This window comes from Meleagris gallopavo, chromosome 11 (assembly GCF_905368555.1).
Source record: "Meleagris gallopavo chromosome 11, MGAL_WU_HG_1.1, whole genome shotgun sequence".
Classification (NCBI taxonomy): Eukaryota; Metazoa; Chordata; class Aves; order Galliformes; family Phasianidae; genus Meleagris; species Meleagris gallopavo.
The window spans coordinates 1,924,717-1,939,781 of NC_139414.1; the positions used below are offsets into that span (position 1 = coordinate 1,924,717).

The following is a 15,065-nucleotide window of genomic DNA, read 5'->3' on the forward strand; positions in this document are numbered from 1 at the left end:
CGGGTTTCCCGCAGCCCCGCGTCCCTCCTCCGCGGTGCCGTCATGCCGGCCGCTAACCAATGGGAGAGCGGTATCCCCGCCACGTGACCGGGGTCTTCCCCCCCCCCCCCCCCTCCCCCCGCCCTATGGGACGGACGCGCGGACGGGGGCATAGAGGAGCTCCCTGCCGCTGAGGCCCCGCCCGCCCGCGGCCCCTCCCGCCCCCGACGCTGTTTGTTCTCGCACGTGCGGCCCGTCACGTGACGCGGAAGGAGGCCGTCCGCGGAACGGAAGTCGGCGTATCTATGGTTGCGAGGCGGGCAGAGCGCCCTCTCTTCTCTATGGTCGCTCCGCTGCCGCGGGGCCGACGGGAAGCTGGCGGACTATGTGCATTTTTCCCTCATTACCTCACAGGCGGGGAGGAGGCTGCCGGGAGCGCGGAGGACCTTCCCTCGGCCTCGCTCCAGTCCTCCAGCTCCCCTCGCTGCCGCCGGCCCCGGGAAGCGCGGCTCCCGGCGGGTCCTGCCCGCCCTCACTCCCGCCGGGCCCGCTTCTCCGGGGAGCCTCGCCCGGGCCCATGGCTCCATGAGGCGGCAGCCGGGGCAGGCGGCGGCGGCGGTGGGGCAGCAGCGGCGGCGGCGATTGGGCTGAGGAGGGGAGAGGCGGAGCGCGCCCGGCCCGGGACGGGGCAGGAGGTGGGCAGCCGCCGCCGCCGCCGGGTGGGTGAGGAGGGCCGCCCGGCACCGGGGCCGCGTCCCACAGCGCCCCGCAGCGGCCGGGCCGGAGCCGGGAGCCCCGCAGGCCGGCGTCTGCCGCGCCGTGGGCCCGGCGAGGTCCGGCGGTCCGCCGGCGTGCGACTCCGTGCCGCCCTCCGGGAGGGGTGAGACGGGGCCGGTGCACAGCGACGGGCGGGCGCGGCGCTTTGCCGTGTGCGGACCGGCTGAACCGCTCTGCCTCGGCTGCGGCGGCACAACTTTTCTTCTTCCTGTTGTCTTCAGGCAGAGCTCGGAGGAAGCGGGGTGGTTCCTTTAGGTCGCCGTGCCCTATGCGGGTTATCCTTGGAAAAGCTCGGGTTGAGGGTTTTTTAGGTAGAGCGAGCATCTGTCGCTCCGTGCGTCCCGTTGCAGCCGTGCCGGGGAGCTGCCGGGTGCGGCTGGCGATGTGGCAGCGGCACAGAAGGAAGGGAGCTGCCGGAGCAGGGACTGCTGTGCATCTGTGTGGGCTTGGGCTTTCCCCTGTAAGGGCTCTGGGTTCGCAAATGAGTTATTTGGAACAGCTGAGGGATGGGCGATGCGGTGCTTGAGGCAGCAGCCTGGTGCTCCAGGAGCTGGATGTGACTTCCACGTCTTCGTGGTACTCTCTGTGACTTTGACGTCGGTGCTTTTAGCTCTGTTTGACTAATAGGGATCTGTTTTTCTCTCCCTCTGTGTGCTCAGATCTCACGGTGATGGCGGCATTACAGTCAATAAATTCCTCTGCTGGATGTGTGGTCCTTGAGGATCCACATACGCTTTCTTGCCTCTGTCCCGTCCCTTCTCGTGCTGTCTGAGATAGAGTTATCTATCAGTTCTGCTTTTCCTATGCACGTATCTGCTTTCTGTACTTACCACTTCCCTCCTCTCAGGCTGTGCTTATCTTCAGTTCTTCCTCTCCTGTGTGTCTTGACCTCGTCTGTCTGCTTCTGGGCACTGCTGATTTCATTAGTCCTAGAAAGCTAATGCAGGTGCTGGCTCCTGGGGTCTGGGCAGCAGTCTGTTCACAGAGCGGTTGTTCAAAGCTCATAGTTCTCCCTGTGCCCTGCTTGGGCTGCTCTGTAGCGAGGGCAGCAGACCTGGGAGCCCAGACCCTGGGGTGTAGGCCAAAGGAGCTGTCAGCCTCCTGCTGAAAGAGGAAGGGGGGTGCAGCCGTGGCTGTGAAGCAGTTTGCCGTTGGTGTAGCCATTATCTGGAGGGAATGGATGATCTGCAAGAGTATTGAATGAGATGTATAGTCCCAAGTCTCCTTTTTTTTTTTTTTTTTTTTTTTTTTTTTTTCTTTTCCCTTTCACTCTTCCCGACTTCCCTCCCTTTATGGGAAGGCTGGTTCTGGTAGTGTGGTTGTTTTTTGTTGTGGTGTTTGTTTTTGTGATGAGCTGCCTATTTTCAAAGTGTTTGGCAAACTGTACCAATGGCTCAGAAGCACAATTTCCTCTTGTCTATGTACTCTTGATTGGCATGTAGAAGTACTCATTCTGCTTGCTTGGACTGGTTTTCCCTCTGTGTTAGAGGCATGGGGCAAGTTGCATGTTGGAGGGATTTTCTTCTGCTTTTTGTTGGAAAAGCAAAGCTGACAACTTTGATAAGCAAAGAAGCAGCTGTTGGTTTTCCACTAGAAGCTGTTTTGTGTAGTGCTTATTTTATTTCCCTCTTCCTTTCCAGGGTTCTGCAAGTGCTTCAGGCAGCAAGTTTTGAAGCAGGATGGGAAAAAGACGCTGTGTTCCTCCCCTTGAGCCCAAGCTGGCAGCTGGCTGTTGTGGGGTAAAGAAGCCCAAGTTGTCCGGGAGCGGAACGCACAGTCATGGGAATCAGGCCACAACTGTACCCGGCTCCAGTTCAGGTCCTCTTCAGAACCACCAGCACACAGATGGGAATAATGGAAGGGAGAACGTATCTGACTTGACTTTGGGCCCAGGAAATTCCCCAATTACTCGAATGAATCCCACTTCAGGAGCTCTGAGCCCGCTTACTCGGCCCAATGGAACTGCCAATAGCACCAAGAACCTGGTGGTGACAGCGGAGATGTGCTGCTACTGCTTCGATGTACTCTACTGTCATCTCTATGGTTTCCCTCAGCCACGACTTCCTCGATTTACCAATGACCCCTAGTGAGTAAATTGTGTGTGGGAGGAAAGTGGAGAACACAGCGCTCAATGCTGTGATGGGGTCAGGGTGCTGGGGTGGGCGGCTGGGTTTCCTCTGTGGAGAGGGAGGGTTGGTGTGTGGGGAGGAAGGGGACGATCTGCTCGGCCTACCAGGCACAGAAAGGATGCCCTGTAGCTGGGTGAAAGAGTAAAGATATTCTGTTGAAGTTGGTGGATTTGAGTGGAGCTCTGAAGCCACGTTCACGTGAGAATAGGCCTAGTCTTAGAGGCAAGCCGGGCAGGTGTGTGAGGAGTTACAGTGCTTCTTTGGCTCGTGGTCTGTGTGAGACCATCCGTGCTTTTATTGAGGAGTGCAAATCCACTCATGATAACACTGGTGCTGTTGGCTCTCTTCGTTGTAAGGCTTCTTGCTCTGCAAGTAATTAACCACACCATGCCTTAATAAAATTCTACTAAAACAACTGAAGCTGGAATTAAACAGTTGACAGAAAACAACAAAATAATGTAATTAATTTGAAGAGTGTTCTGCCTCTGATACCAGGCACTGAGGACGAGGGAAGGGACTTTCTTCTGCTAGCAGATTGGGAAAAGAGTGAAGTAAGCAGTTGAAGCAAGTTTCTGGCTGATCCCAAAACAGCAGCTGAGCTAGAGGGAATTGGACAAGGACACACACAAGGGTGTGTTCTGTTACCCAAGCTAATGGATTTAGTAGGGAGGGGAATCAAACATTTTCAAGCTGTGGAACTGAAGTCTGACAATTATTGAGATGGTGCTGGCTGGACAATATGGGGAGAAATTGGGAGTTCACTTTCAAGGATGATAGCAAGGTTAAGAAGAAAGGAGATGGGTATGAGAAGAAGCAAGGAGCAGGATTTCTGAAAGTTACCTGGCGTTTTGCTTCGCCGAGATTTACCTAATGTTTGTCTGAAGGTTGAATGTGTGGGTGTGGAAGTGTTAATGTCATTAAAATGTTTGGATGAAGAATTATGTGGAAAACATCAATGACAAATCGAACTTCTGATGCCCCTCAAGGGGCCGCCTTCAGAACAACAGATCAAATAGGGAGGTGTTGCCAGCCTTAATTTAAATTAATGAATTTTAAACGGATGTAAAGGAACAACGGCTTAAAGAGGTCAAGGACTTTTCCTTGCAGTGAACATCTCCCCACCTTACTGGCTGTCACTGTGGATGTAGGTTGTGTATCCATGCAGTTATTATCCCAGCAGGATTATAGGTACATGCTCTGAATGCTACTGCAGGCTAAGCTGTTTAATGTTGTAAGAACAAGTGAATGGAGACAGACTCTGGATTGGAGTACAGAATAGCTCCAGGGCATCCCCAGACTGAAATCTTTCTGCTGATGTTTCTCATACCTGAACTAATTGTTGTTTTCTAAAAGGAGCATATTTGTTTATTTTGTTGCTTGAAATGCAAAAGTGGTGGCATTCTGTTCCGTAATCAGTAGGAGATTATTTTTATATGGCTTCATTATTTTGGCATTAGATCACTTTTCTGAAACAAGACTCCTTGTGAAACTCATCAACAGAAGTGTTGGCTGTTTGAATTGTGAGCCCCCATTTGAGAAGTTAAAATTCATGGAGTGTTCCAGCACTGATAATTTTGAAGGCCTTTAAATCAACACTCCGAAGCAAAACCAAAGATATATCCAGAAGTCCCTCAGGAGAGACAAGAAGGAGAATGTTGATGGAAGGAACAGAGCTGCCCAGGTTTCTCCTGAGCTGCTTCTCAGACAACAGACCTATCGGAGCTGAACCCCAACCCCAGAGGCAGTGCTTGTGATGGTTGGGATCCTGAATAAGGAGTGTGATGTCATAACTGTAACTGTTATGGTTTGAAATCAGCTGGAAATGCTGGTTATCCAGAGAGGGTACACACGTGGGTGGTTGTGGTGGTGCTGACGGGTACCTGTGGGGCACAGCACCTTGTACACACACTAACAGTGACATTTGCAGATGGGTGTAGAAAACGTGGCTTGCAAGAATCAGTCAGCTCTGCATTAACTCAGCAAATGAAGAAAATATTACCTTTGTGATTCAACTTACCGAGAAAATGATGATTTTGAAAAAGTTAATTGGTTACTTCTTTGACTTCAGAACTTTTGTTTTGTTTTCAGAACAAAACCAGTCTGTTCTGAAGTTCTATACGTGCAAGTTCCTTGTTGCCATGCAAGAAAAATAACATACATGCATTGTGATGTCTCTACTACTACAGTTCTTTCTGTAAGGGGAGCTCCATACTGCTTCCAACAACCCACGTTTTACTACTTTAACTCCCATTGTAGCTGCCTGTTCCTGGAGCTGCCCTGCACTCAGCACAGCCTGCTCAGAGCACAGTGGATAGGAGGCTGTGGCCAGAGGGAAGTGGCTGCTCTGATCTCATCAGGGTATGGCTGCAAAGGATCAGAACGTGCTCTTGGGTGAACGTGGGCGAAAGATTATTGAGATTTCTCTTAAGATGTAAAGGAAATGCACTTTTCTGGAATGGGCTGTAGAACAATTCTTGTCGTCAGTGCCTGTAATTTGCTAAAAGTATTTATTCCTCACATTAACAATCAACGTCTTTTATATGGTGAAAAACTAAAACAGTGCAATTTTATCAACTTGTTTGAAATGATACACGTTGCTTATGCCTTGGTTGTTATGACCACAGTCAAAACCTGTTAAAAATGAGATTTTTTTAAAATACGATGGCCTCCTGGATGAATTATCTTGTCCTTCTTGGTAATATCTCTTCTATTATAGATGTAGAAAGCCGTGTCACAGCTCAGTGGAAACTTTTTTAAAGTGGAAAGAGGTGAATTGGAAATGTGAACCTGTGATGTGAATCCAAGAAGAGAAGGAATTTACATTTGTATTCTGTCAGCAGTGCTTTTCATCGTCTCCCTTCCTTTTCTTCTGTTTGGGCAAAGTAATTGTTCCAAAAGTTTAATTAGATTAAGCTAAATTCTCACCGAGCTTGTGACAATAACGCGTCTCAGAAATCTCCTCCGTAAGCTCACTGCCTTTTTTTTTTTTTTTTTTAAACTGTAAGCTTTGTCGTGTATTTCCTTAGCTCTGTTTTCTGTTTCAACATATGGTGGTTGGATGAAAATAGAGGAATGATATCCTGAAAGTACCTTGAAGTGTTGTTGGAAAATGAGAGCAATAACTCCCCTCCTCGAGCATAGAGCCACAAGGTGGCTGATGGTTGCTGGTGGTTGCTGAAGAATGTTTCCATTTCCTCTGTGGGCAAAGTACTTCCTAAAGCCTGTTTGCTCTTTAGGGTGGCATTTCTGCTGTTGGTCACAGCTGGTAACTACATCCTGAATGCTGGGTCCGTGCTGTGATCTGGTCTTGTGGTTCTTTTGTTGCTCCAGGTAACAGCACTGGACATTGCTTTGTCACTGCAAGTCATTACAGGTTCTGATTTTTAAGACGTTAGAAGCTTGCCTGTGTTTGAGAAATCATCCCCTCTCCATGCTGATTTTGCTATCCAAACAATCCCTCCATATTTTTTGTGTCATTTACTGCAAAAATGCATTGCTTCAAGAATTTGAGGCAATGTATTGCTTCTGCTTGGATGTAGAATCAGTCCTGCCTTCAGGAGTTTTACCTGAGTTTTAGAACTCTTGGTAATATCTATTTGATTTCAGAAAAAGCTTTTCTTAACACTGTGTGTTTTCCTGTCGTATCATCATGAAGTCCAATAGAAATCCACACGTTTGGTATCACTGATGACCAACTTCCTCCTTTATGTTTGGGTTCATTTGATTTCTGAGTGACCACTTCTCGCATTCAATACTCTGTAATGTGAACAAGTAAGCTCAGTTACCCTATTTTTACCATTAGATCAGCGTTATCAGTTGCCTCGCACGATTTTCCAGCTGTTCCAACATTTTTGTAGAGCTTCAGCCACCATTATCCTTTCTTTCCTGTTTCTGTCTCCAGCTGTCTGCAATTTCACTCCCTTCTGTACAAGTGAACTTTTTGCCCCTGGTATTCACTGTCTTCTTTATCTGTTTACGTCTTTGCAGAGCTCTTTTGAATATTGTTGTTAAAAATTTCACGTTTTCTGAGGGTTTTATTGTGGCTGTTGGCTTAATAGATTGAAATGAGCCTGCTGACTTTGAGAATCTACTGTTATGCCTGTAAATCTATGAGCAGATGGGGAAAATGCATTTTGGGGTTGGAACAATGCAGTGGTTTTATACTTCTCTTGCAAACCTGAATTATTGATGGTTTGTAGAATGCAAACCATTCAAGGTCTTTCATTTTCAAAGGTGCTACAAATGAGTAATCTAATTTTCATCTCCTGTATGAGTTTTGGTTGTCCTCTAGGCTACCAGATGCTGGTAAGTGAGGCCGTTCCTCATAGAGCTTAATGAGTAGTGTCAGATCTTACTCATCAGAAAATCGTGTGGTCTAGAAAGGAAGGTGTTGGTGGAGATAAGGAAGTGTGCTGGAAAGGAGTGGGGAAAAATGCATTTTGCACTTGGAAATGTCTTTTTCATTTATATTGCTAGGCCGCAGGTTGAGAAGGCATGCCTGGTAGGATTTACTACAGAGGGGATGAGAAAGGAAGCGTGTGCATACATGCTCTTCTGTACCTGTTGTCTCACCTGAAAGATCTGTCTCTAGAGAGTGAAGTATTTCTTGTTTCTTGCCTTTTCAGCCCACTCTTTGTGACGTGGAAGACGGGGCGAGACAAGCGGCTTCGTGGCTGTATTGGGACCTTTTCAGCCATGAACCTTCACTCAGGACTCAGGGAATACACATTAACCAGGTAACTATGTTGAAAATCAAATAAACCTGAAAATAGTTTAATTTGCTGAGGATGTATGAGGATTCAAAGTTAAGTCATTTTATTGGGTTAGCACAGTTAATTTTAATACGCTTCACGGCAAATTCAACATGAGAATTGTGTGATATTTAGGGGGAGGTAATGTATCAGGATGTAGGGGAACAGATTTGCACCAGGTGAATTTTGGTCAACATTTTAAAGCTAACGTTGAATCTGTCTGTATATAACTAAGAGTTTTGACGTGTCATGTAGCCCCTGACTTCTCTCCACTTGCAGTAAGTGGAAGACAGCATCAGGAGGCTTGTAACTAGTGTCATGAATAGATGCAAATCACTTTATCTGCAGTGGCAAATTGAAAAAAATATATAGATTTTACAGAGGTATAATCTACAAGGGCATAACTGAGCATCTGAGGGTTTCACTGCACATTCAGATTAGGCAATATATCTTCTCTTCCCTTAGTGCACTTAAGGACAGCCGATTTCCACCCCTGACTCGCGAGGAGCTGCCCAAACTCTTCTGCTCTGTCTCCCTCCTCACTAACTTTGAGGATGCCAGTGACTACTTGGACTGGGAGGTGAGAACAGGTGCATTTGGAACTCTGCATCACTCGTTCCGTTCGGGTTCGGGTTAGTACATAGTGATGTGTCTCCTTCGTTACAAGGGTGGATGGGAAACCAAACTGGGGATAGAAACGTGGCTGGGAAACTGGAAGGGAGGAGGATGATGGGCTGATAGTATGATAGTCTTTGGGAGGGGATCTGAATGGCAGTACAAGTGGCAAAGAAAGTATTTTATGGAATTTGGTCCAATAGGAAGTAGGTTTAGGTGTGTGTGTGTGTGTGTGTGTGTGTATTATATATATATATATATATATATATATATATATGTAAAAGCCTGGGAAGTGCTTTGATGCTGTACAAGAAATCAGGAATAAAAGATAATTAAAACCTAACATATAAGAAACGTTTACGACATTTTACATAGAGGTATGCTTAGCTCAAGGAATATTAAATAGACTTTGTGGGCTAGCTTAGATATGAATCTCTGTTAGATTCTTGTCTTGCTGGACCAGTGTGGGAGATGGCAAACTGTCAGACTTCTAAGAAGACTTTCTTTTGGAGAGGTGGCAGGGAGGCCAGTGGCAGAGAAATGCACGGTGTTGCATGAATGATAAATCAATCATTAACTTAGTGGTAGCAAACACCTCTTATTTGGCTATTCATTTCCATCTATAGGTTGGGATCCATGGGATCAGAATAGAGTTCATCAATGAGAAAGGTGTCAAACGCACAGCCACGTATTTACCTGAGGTTGCTAAGGAACAAGGTGGGTTTGAGATGACAGCTAAACATGTCAGTATGCTGTGTCACAGAATTGGGTAACATAAATCTGTGGATTTTGGGTTTGGATTGCGATGCTTTCCTCATAGTGGTGCCTTGGATCCACCAGACTTAATCTGGATAACTGACACCTGATACAGCTGCTGTTGGGTTTTCATCTGGCCTTTCTCTCATCCCACATCTGTGCACAGTTTTATCTTAGTGTAAAAAAAAAAAAAATGTTTTAGGGCTTAAGAAATAGAGGATCTCAAAATATGGAACTTCCAGCTTCATTTAGCATTGCATCTTTCCTCTTCTATGTTTCTTCCACCAACTAGGATAACTGCAGACTGCACAGTACCAACAGGAGAGTTCCTTTCCTCCTCATTGTTGCTAAAGTAGCATCCTCCAGATGAGGGCAGGAAACAGGGCCCCTCTGGAGCACACTTCCCACTCAAATATAGTAGTGGTCACCATGGTAACTGCTCAAAATATTGCCTCCTTTCCTCCACCTAGCAGAGTGGAGTGGTCGCATCCTCCTGGCTCTGGGGCAAAAGACTAAGGTAGGAATTTTAACTCTGATCTCTCACATAGCAGTGCACTGTGCTATCACTAGAGCATCAGGCTGATCCCAATTTGTCTGTGTAAAGCTAAGTATTACCTTACTTTAAGTCTTAAGAGCTAAAACTGAGTGGCACGTGATAAAACAGTCTGGCGTCTCTGCAACAGAGGCAAGGCACGGACCTTTGTAAGAAGAGAGGTCATATGGAAAAAATGGGATTATTGTTTTTATAGACCACTGCAGTTCAAATATGAGTTAAAAGGGGTTGGCATGTGCAGGTAATGTGCATGCATAAGATCGTGTATGCCCAGTTTGGCACTGGCATTTCTAAAGTTCAGAATTTCCTGTTTAGTTGTTTGCTTCTCTAGCGGCCTTTTAATGCATCTCCTCTTTTCTTCAGACATCATTTTTATGTTGAAAAATATCCCTTGTTTTTCTTTTTCATTAGACTGGGATCAGATCCAGACCATAGACTCCTTACTCAGGAAAGGTGGCTTTAAGGCTCCGATTACCAATGACTTTAGGAAAACGATTAAACTCACCAGGTAAGGTGATGTATTTGTTGCCTCTGAGATTTATTTTATGGTGTTTTGTGGATGATTCAATTTATTTGTGCCAGGTGTATGTCTTCAGGCTTCTGTCAGGTAGTAGGTAGAGGCTGAAAAACAAAATCACCAATTCTACGTGTTAGGCAGATAATGTATATGGGATGAAGCGTAACGTCTTCAGTCTGTGCAGGATTGAGGTTAGAATTTTGAGAAAGCTCTCACTACTTTTTAATGCAGTCATGAGATCAAAAGAAGCAGAACACTGCAAGTTTATTAAAAGGTTGATTCTTCTGTATTTTCACAACAGACTTCCTTTTCTCAACACGCTGATCAGTGGAGGGTATAGCTGTTTGGAGGTGATAGCTGTCTTCCAGCCAAACCATGCTCACATTTGGCATTTTGGATTTTTGGAGTTTGCTTGTTTTTCTACACTCCCAGCTGTTGTTTTCAACTCCCTTTGTTAACAAAAATTTGGACGTTCAGGTTTTGTGTAGAAACACAGTAATTTGTCTTGTTGTTACTCACCTCTGGAGAAAAGAAGTGGGTAGGTTTCAGGCTCTTTTGTTTTGTCTTTTAATGAGAGGACAGGATGAAATTTTTCATTAGAAGGTGGTGTAAGCAGTAGGAGGTGCATCCAGGAGGAAGCGACTCAGTATAATTCACAGCTGCTTTGAAGTTCTTTCGTGCAGTGTGCTTGGAAGTGCCTCTGGGTCTCTCAGAAGGGACTTCACATTTTGTGAATTCTGATAGTACAGCATGGACTGAGTGACACGTACCCTATAGTACATCTCCTTTTACCCAACTCTGCTTTCACTAGCTTTTCAAGTATGAACGTCAGCCAAGAAGTAAATAATACTTGAATACTGCTAGTTTAGTCTCTGAAACTTTGAGTCTTTGCTTCCAGCAAATTTTTCATGCCCCCATTTTTTTTCTCCGCAGGAAGTAGATAAAAAAGAATACAAGCTGATCATTTGTTTCCTGTATGCCACTTCAGGAGTCCTCTTTGTTATGATTATCTTCAACAGGGCTCAACTTTTGGCACACTAAAGCTAAATAAAGCTTGTAAAGTTTATCCAGGCTATTGCATAAGGTGATGGAAAACAAAGTAGCTGTTGAAGCGAGGGGGTGTCTCCTCATTGTTGGGGATGATCCAAAAGGTGACGTGGGACGAACGCATTTAATCCACACGGCATGATCTCTTTCCATTTTTTATTCTGATGCTGTTTCCACAGGTACCGCAGTGAGAAGGTGACAATCAGTTATGCGGAATACATGGCCTCTCGTCAGCATTGTTTCCAGAATGGCACTCTTCATGCCCCTCCCCTCTACAATCATTACTCCTGACACACGGCTGCATGACCAGTCCCACCCCCCAGTTGCTGCCAATGGCTACGACATCATCGGGGCAGACGCCTCTTCTTCCTGGTCCAGTTACTTCTATTACTGCACCATTTTATGATGCTAGCTTCCGTTGCCAAGTCTGCCTTCCAGCTGACCTGGGGGGAGGAGGAGAGCGTGACAGAACTTCAGGGGCCCAAGCCTTATCTCAGCCTTCCCTCCAAATGGGGATTTAGTTGGATTGGAGCTCCATGCCTACGAACTGTCGTGAGGTGCAGAAGACCTCTAGGAGTGAAAGTGCCACTTCAGAGCGATCTGTTTGCGCGTGTTACCGACACTCTGGAAGCTTGAGTTGTTCATTATGGAAGCCCCCCAGATCAAGTAGGAGCATTCCCCTGGCAGCCTGGGCAACGGAGTCCAATAAAACATTTTTTAGGTTCTTTTTAATTTTTTTTAACCTCTGGTATCTGTTGTGTACCAAGAGCTGATTGCTGTCCCCACGCATCACAGGTGGACGTTACAATACAGAGAGGGTTGAACAGCTGGGTAGCACCCCATCCTCACAGACAGAAAGCATTTAAAGATGTGAAAATCCTTTGGGTGGTATTGCGGATGAATCTGTTATTTAAGTAAGCCCTAGAAGGCTCTAATTCTCAGATCCCGCTGTAGATGGATTCCCTAGAACTCCTTTTGGTTTACAGTTCGCTGGGTTTTTTAGGTGGTGCTTTGTAATGTAGCCTGCTATGAAATAGAATGCAGTTTTGCCTGTAGGAGTGCAAATTGTCATGCTGTGTACATGAAGGACAAGGTAACCTGGACAGTCTTTGCTGTTACTACCCTGTTTTGTGTCAAGAATTTCTAAGAGAGCCTGACTGGGGGTGGGAAGGGGTTGGCAGGGAATAGACTGTAGTCATACAAGGGAGACAAGTGACTGAAACTTCTTTAGAAAACTGTCTTGGGGACCTTCCTTTTCATAGGACAGCCACTTTCTCTAGTGTGACTATCAATCTTGAGATTGGTCAGTATTCTGGTCTGCGGTGGGCCTGTTGTATGAAGCTGTGTAGTTTCGCTGGTCATACATTGTACAGCTCTTTCATTACCACATCAAGGCAACGAGTGGGGAAACCCATATTACCTAAACTTTATGACACTCACGTGCACTCTGTATTTCTTCTCCTGTCATTGACTGCAAGAAATACTCTGTTCTAAGAGGAAGATGTGTTCTCCAGTTGTCTGGCAGTGTTGTTAATGGACACCCTGTCAACGAGGTTACTGGAATTCCAACAATTCGGAAACATTTCTGGAGGGTCAGCAATGATCAGGAAAGAAAATACAAGTGTATAGCAGAGCGGTGGCTATTTGGTCACACGTACCTTTAGAGTTTGCTTGTGTGTGGTAATAATGGCTTTTAAAATTGGCTGGTGTTCTGAGTCTGAAATTCTCCCCTGGCAAGGCAGGGAATACGGCTGGTAGGAAGCTCAGGACTGTGTGCTGCTGCTCTTTCTGGTCCTAGAGAAGAAAACAGGCCTGGGTGGTTTTGCTTCACAGTGGTGTCCTGTCCTGCTGCTGGAGGAGAGAGATGTGAGGGAAAGGAGGGAGCCCTGTTCTGGATAACTGTGCAATATTGACCCAGCTTTCCTCCTGTACTGGGTCGTTTTTATAAATTGCCGCTTTTCCCTTGTGATGCTGTTGAAGAGCAATTGAAGATGAAGGGATTGTTTTGCCATTTCCTGCTGCTGAGAATAAATCGAGGAGTTTGTAATTACTCTCCCAGGTGCCCTGGAGTGATGAGGGAGGACGGGGTCAGCTCTGGACAACACCATTCACCGTTCAGCTGTCAAACAGTATGATACATAGGGCTACACTCATTACTGTTCAAGTGTTCTATGTTAGAATTTAATTTCATAAAGGTTTAAAAAGAGCAAAAAAAATGGTGCTAAAACTTCACCCCTGAGCACGCTCATTGAGACTGGTCATGCAGGCATATAGTGCCAGGCTTCTCAACTCTTCTTTCTTTTTCAAGCATCTGCCCTGTTCTGCGTCTTCACCAGTGTACAGTGTTTTCCTGATTTCATTTTATTGGAATAGGGGATGACGAAGGGGTGGAGTGGGGAAGGTTAGCTGTCCTTTTTTAAAGAACAGAATTTTCAGGTTGAGTGACGTGGTTGAATAAGCTTGAAGAGGGCTAGGTGGTTTGGCACTGGGGAAGCCTTATCCTCTCCCGCTTCCATTTCCCTGTTCAGTCTGGATTAAAAAAACAGCAACAAAAAAGCCTCTAAATATGTACTGTGTTCTTGTCTTGCTGCAGTGAGAAGAGAAGCTAGCAAATCAGAACAACTGGTCTGCTGTGTTAGAAACAGGCCCTCTCAGCTTTAGTCCCATAAGGGTCCAGCTATGAAATCAGTTGAAAAGTGTGTTGATTTAGTGAAATTAGCTCAGAAAAACGTATGAAAAGGACAGGTGGTCTCAGGAAATAATCCCATTTCTAGATCATTACGTGGCAGCTATGCATAAGGATGAAAGGAGAGAACTAGAAACAAAATGCACTTTGATTTGCCCTCCAGATGGAGGTAACAGAAATCAGTGATTCAGTATTCAGTATTTTTTCTGTGGTTACTTTTTGGGGACAGCAGTTTAGAACTACTCCCTCTAAAGCAATTGTCACCTGGTTTGATCTGGATTTAACTCATCCTTAGAAGCAAGTGCCTTTTGGTCTAGAAGGGCTTATTCTCATGACAACCACAGCTGAGATCTCACTGCAAGTATGAATTGTCTTTGTTTTACAGCAAATACAGGAGAATGTCTTTGATCACTGGAGTCTGTCAGTGTTGGAATGTTTCCGCTGTGAGGTTCTTAAACTACTTCTTTTCATGTTTAATAGTCAATCTCAACTGAGATCACTTCAGTCTGGGAAGGTTTTATGGTCAAAATATCACATATCTACAATTTATAAGAAATAAAAACAAATTCTGTAAGAAATCTAAGAGATCGTTTTAACCTTTGCACAGGATAATTTGTTTTCATAGTACATTAACCTACATCTGCAGTCTTCACTGACTATTAGTGCTGTTTTCTGTTTGTATTCTGGAAACTACATGTCATTTTGTTTTGAGTTATTTTGGGGTTAATTTATTTCCTTAAAGCAGGAGACCTCTTTTGACCTTCAGTGCAGATGTCAGACCAATTCTTTGTATTACACTTGGTTGCCTCCTACCTACATAATAACTTCTGAGTGTAAATAATTGAACTCTATCCTCTAATGAAGTATTGTAGAGAATAAATCATAATGGAAAAAAAAAATGTTGGTATTGTCCTCTTTATACAGTTTCTTACAGCATTTATGGGACATGATAAAATCTTTCTCATCTACAAAGGACTGTCTGTATAAATACCAAGCCTATTACATGTTTGGCAACTCCCCTGGTTGCCAAACTGCTATCATAGCTGTCTGGAAACATAAGGACAGGCTTGCTAGGAGAAGTGAGGAGAAAATGGTAGGAAAATTAAACACAAGTACTAAAATTATTCTGCTAATAGCGATACAGCAAAGACTCTGCATTCCAAAATAACACTGACTTGATGAGAACTCCATTAGTTGTCCTGATGGTGGAACATAGAACCATGGATGTTGAATTCTGTAGCACACTAAAAATCAT

At 45.3% G+C, this 15,065-nt stretch overlaps 1 protein-coding gene across 4 annotated transcripts; it reads left to right on the forward strand.

The window, feature by feature from the left end:
* The first annotated feature begins 281 nt into the window (after positions 1-281).
* Positions 282-14,709, forward strand: AMMECR1L (AMMECR1 like). Of its 4 annotated transcripts, none has more exons than XR_014885463.1 (7): positions 282-674; positions 2,397-2,842; positions 7,511-7,621; positions 8,102-8,216; positions 8,878-9,524; positions 9,972-10,068; positions 11,304-11,323. XR_014885463.1 is itself a non-coding variant. In XM_085232890.1 (7 exons), the coding sequence occupies exons 2-7, from the start codon at positions 2,436-2,438 to the stop codon at positions 11,413-11,415; spliced, it is 933 nt and encodes a 310-aa protein (XP_085089016.1). In that variant the 5' UTR covers positions 282-698; positions 2,397-2,435; the 3' UTR covers positions 11,416-14,709. The 4 variants fall into 4 exon arrangements, 3 of the variants coding, with proteins under 3 accessions (XP_085089016.1, XP_085089014.1, XP_085089015.1); XM_085232890.1 differs by having other exon boundaries at positions 282-698; positions 8,878-8,968; positions 11,304-14,709; XM_085232888.1 differs by having other exon boundaries at positions 284-674; positions 8,878-8,968; positions 11,304-14,709.
* Positions 14,710-15,065: the final 356 nt, after the last annotated feature.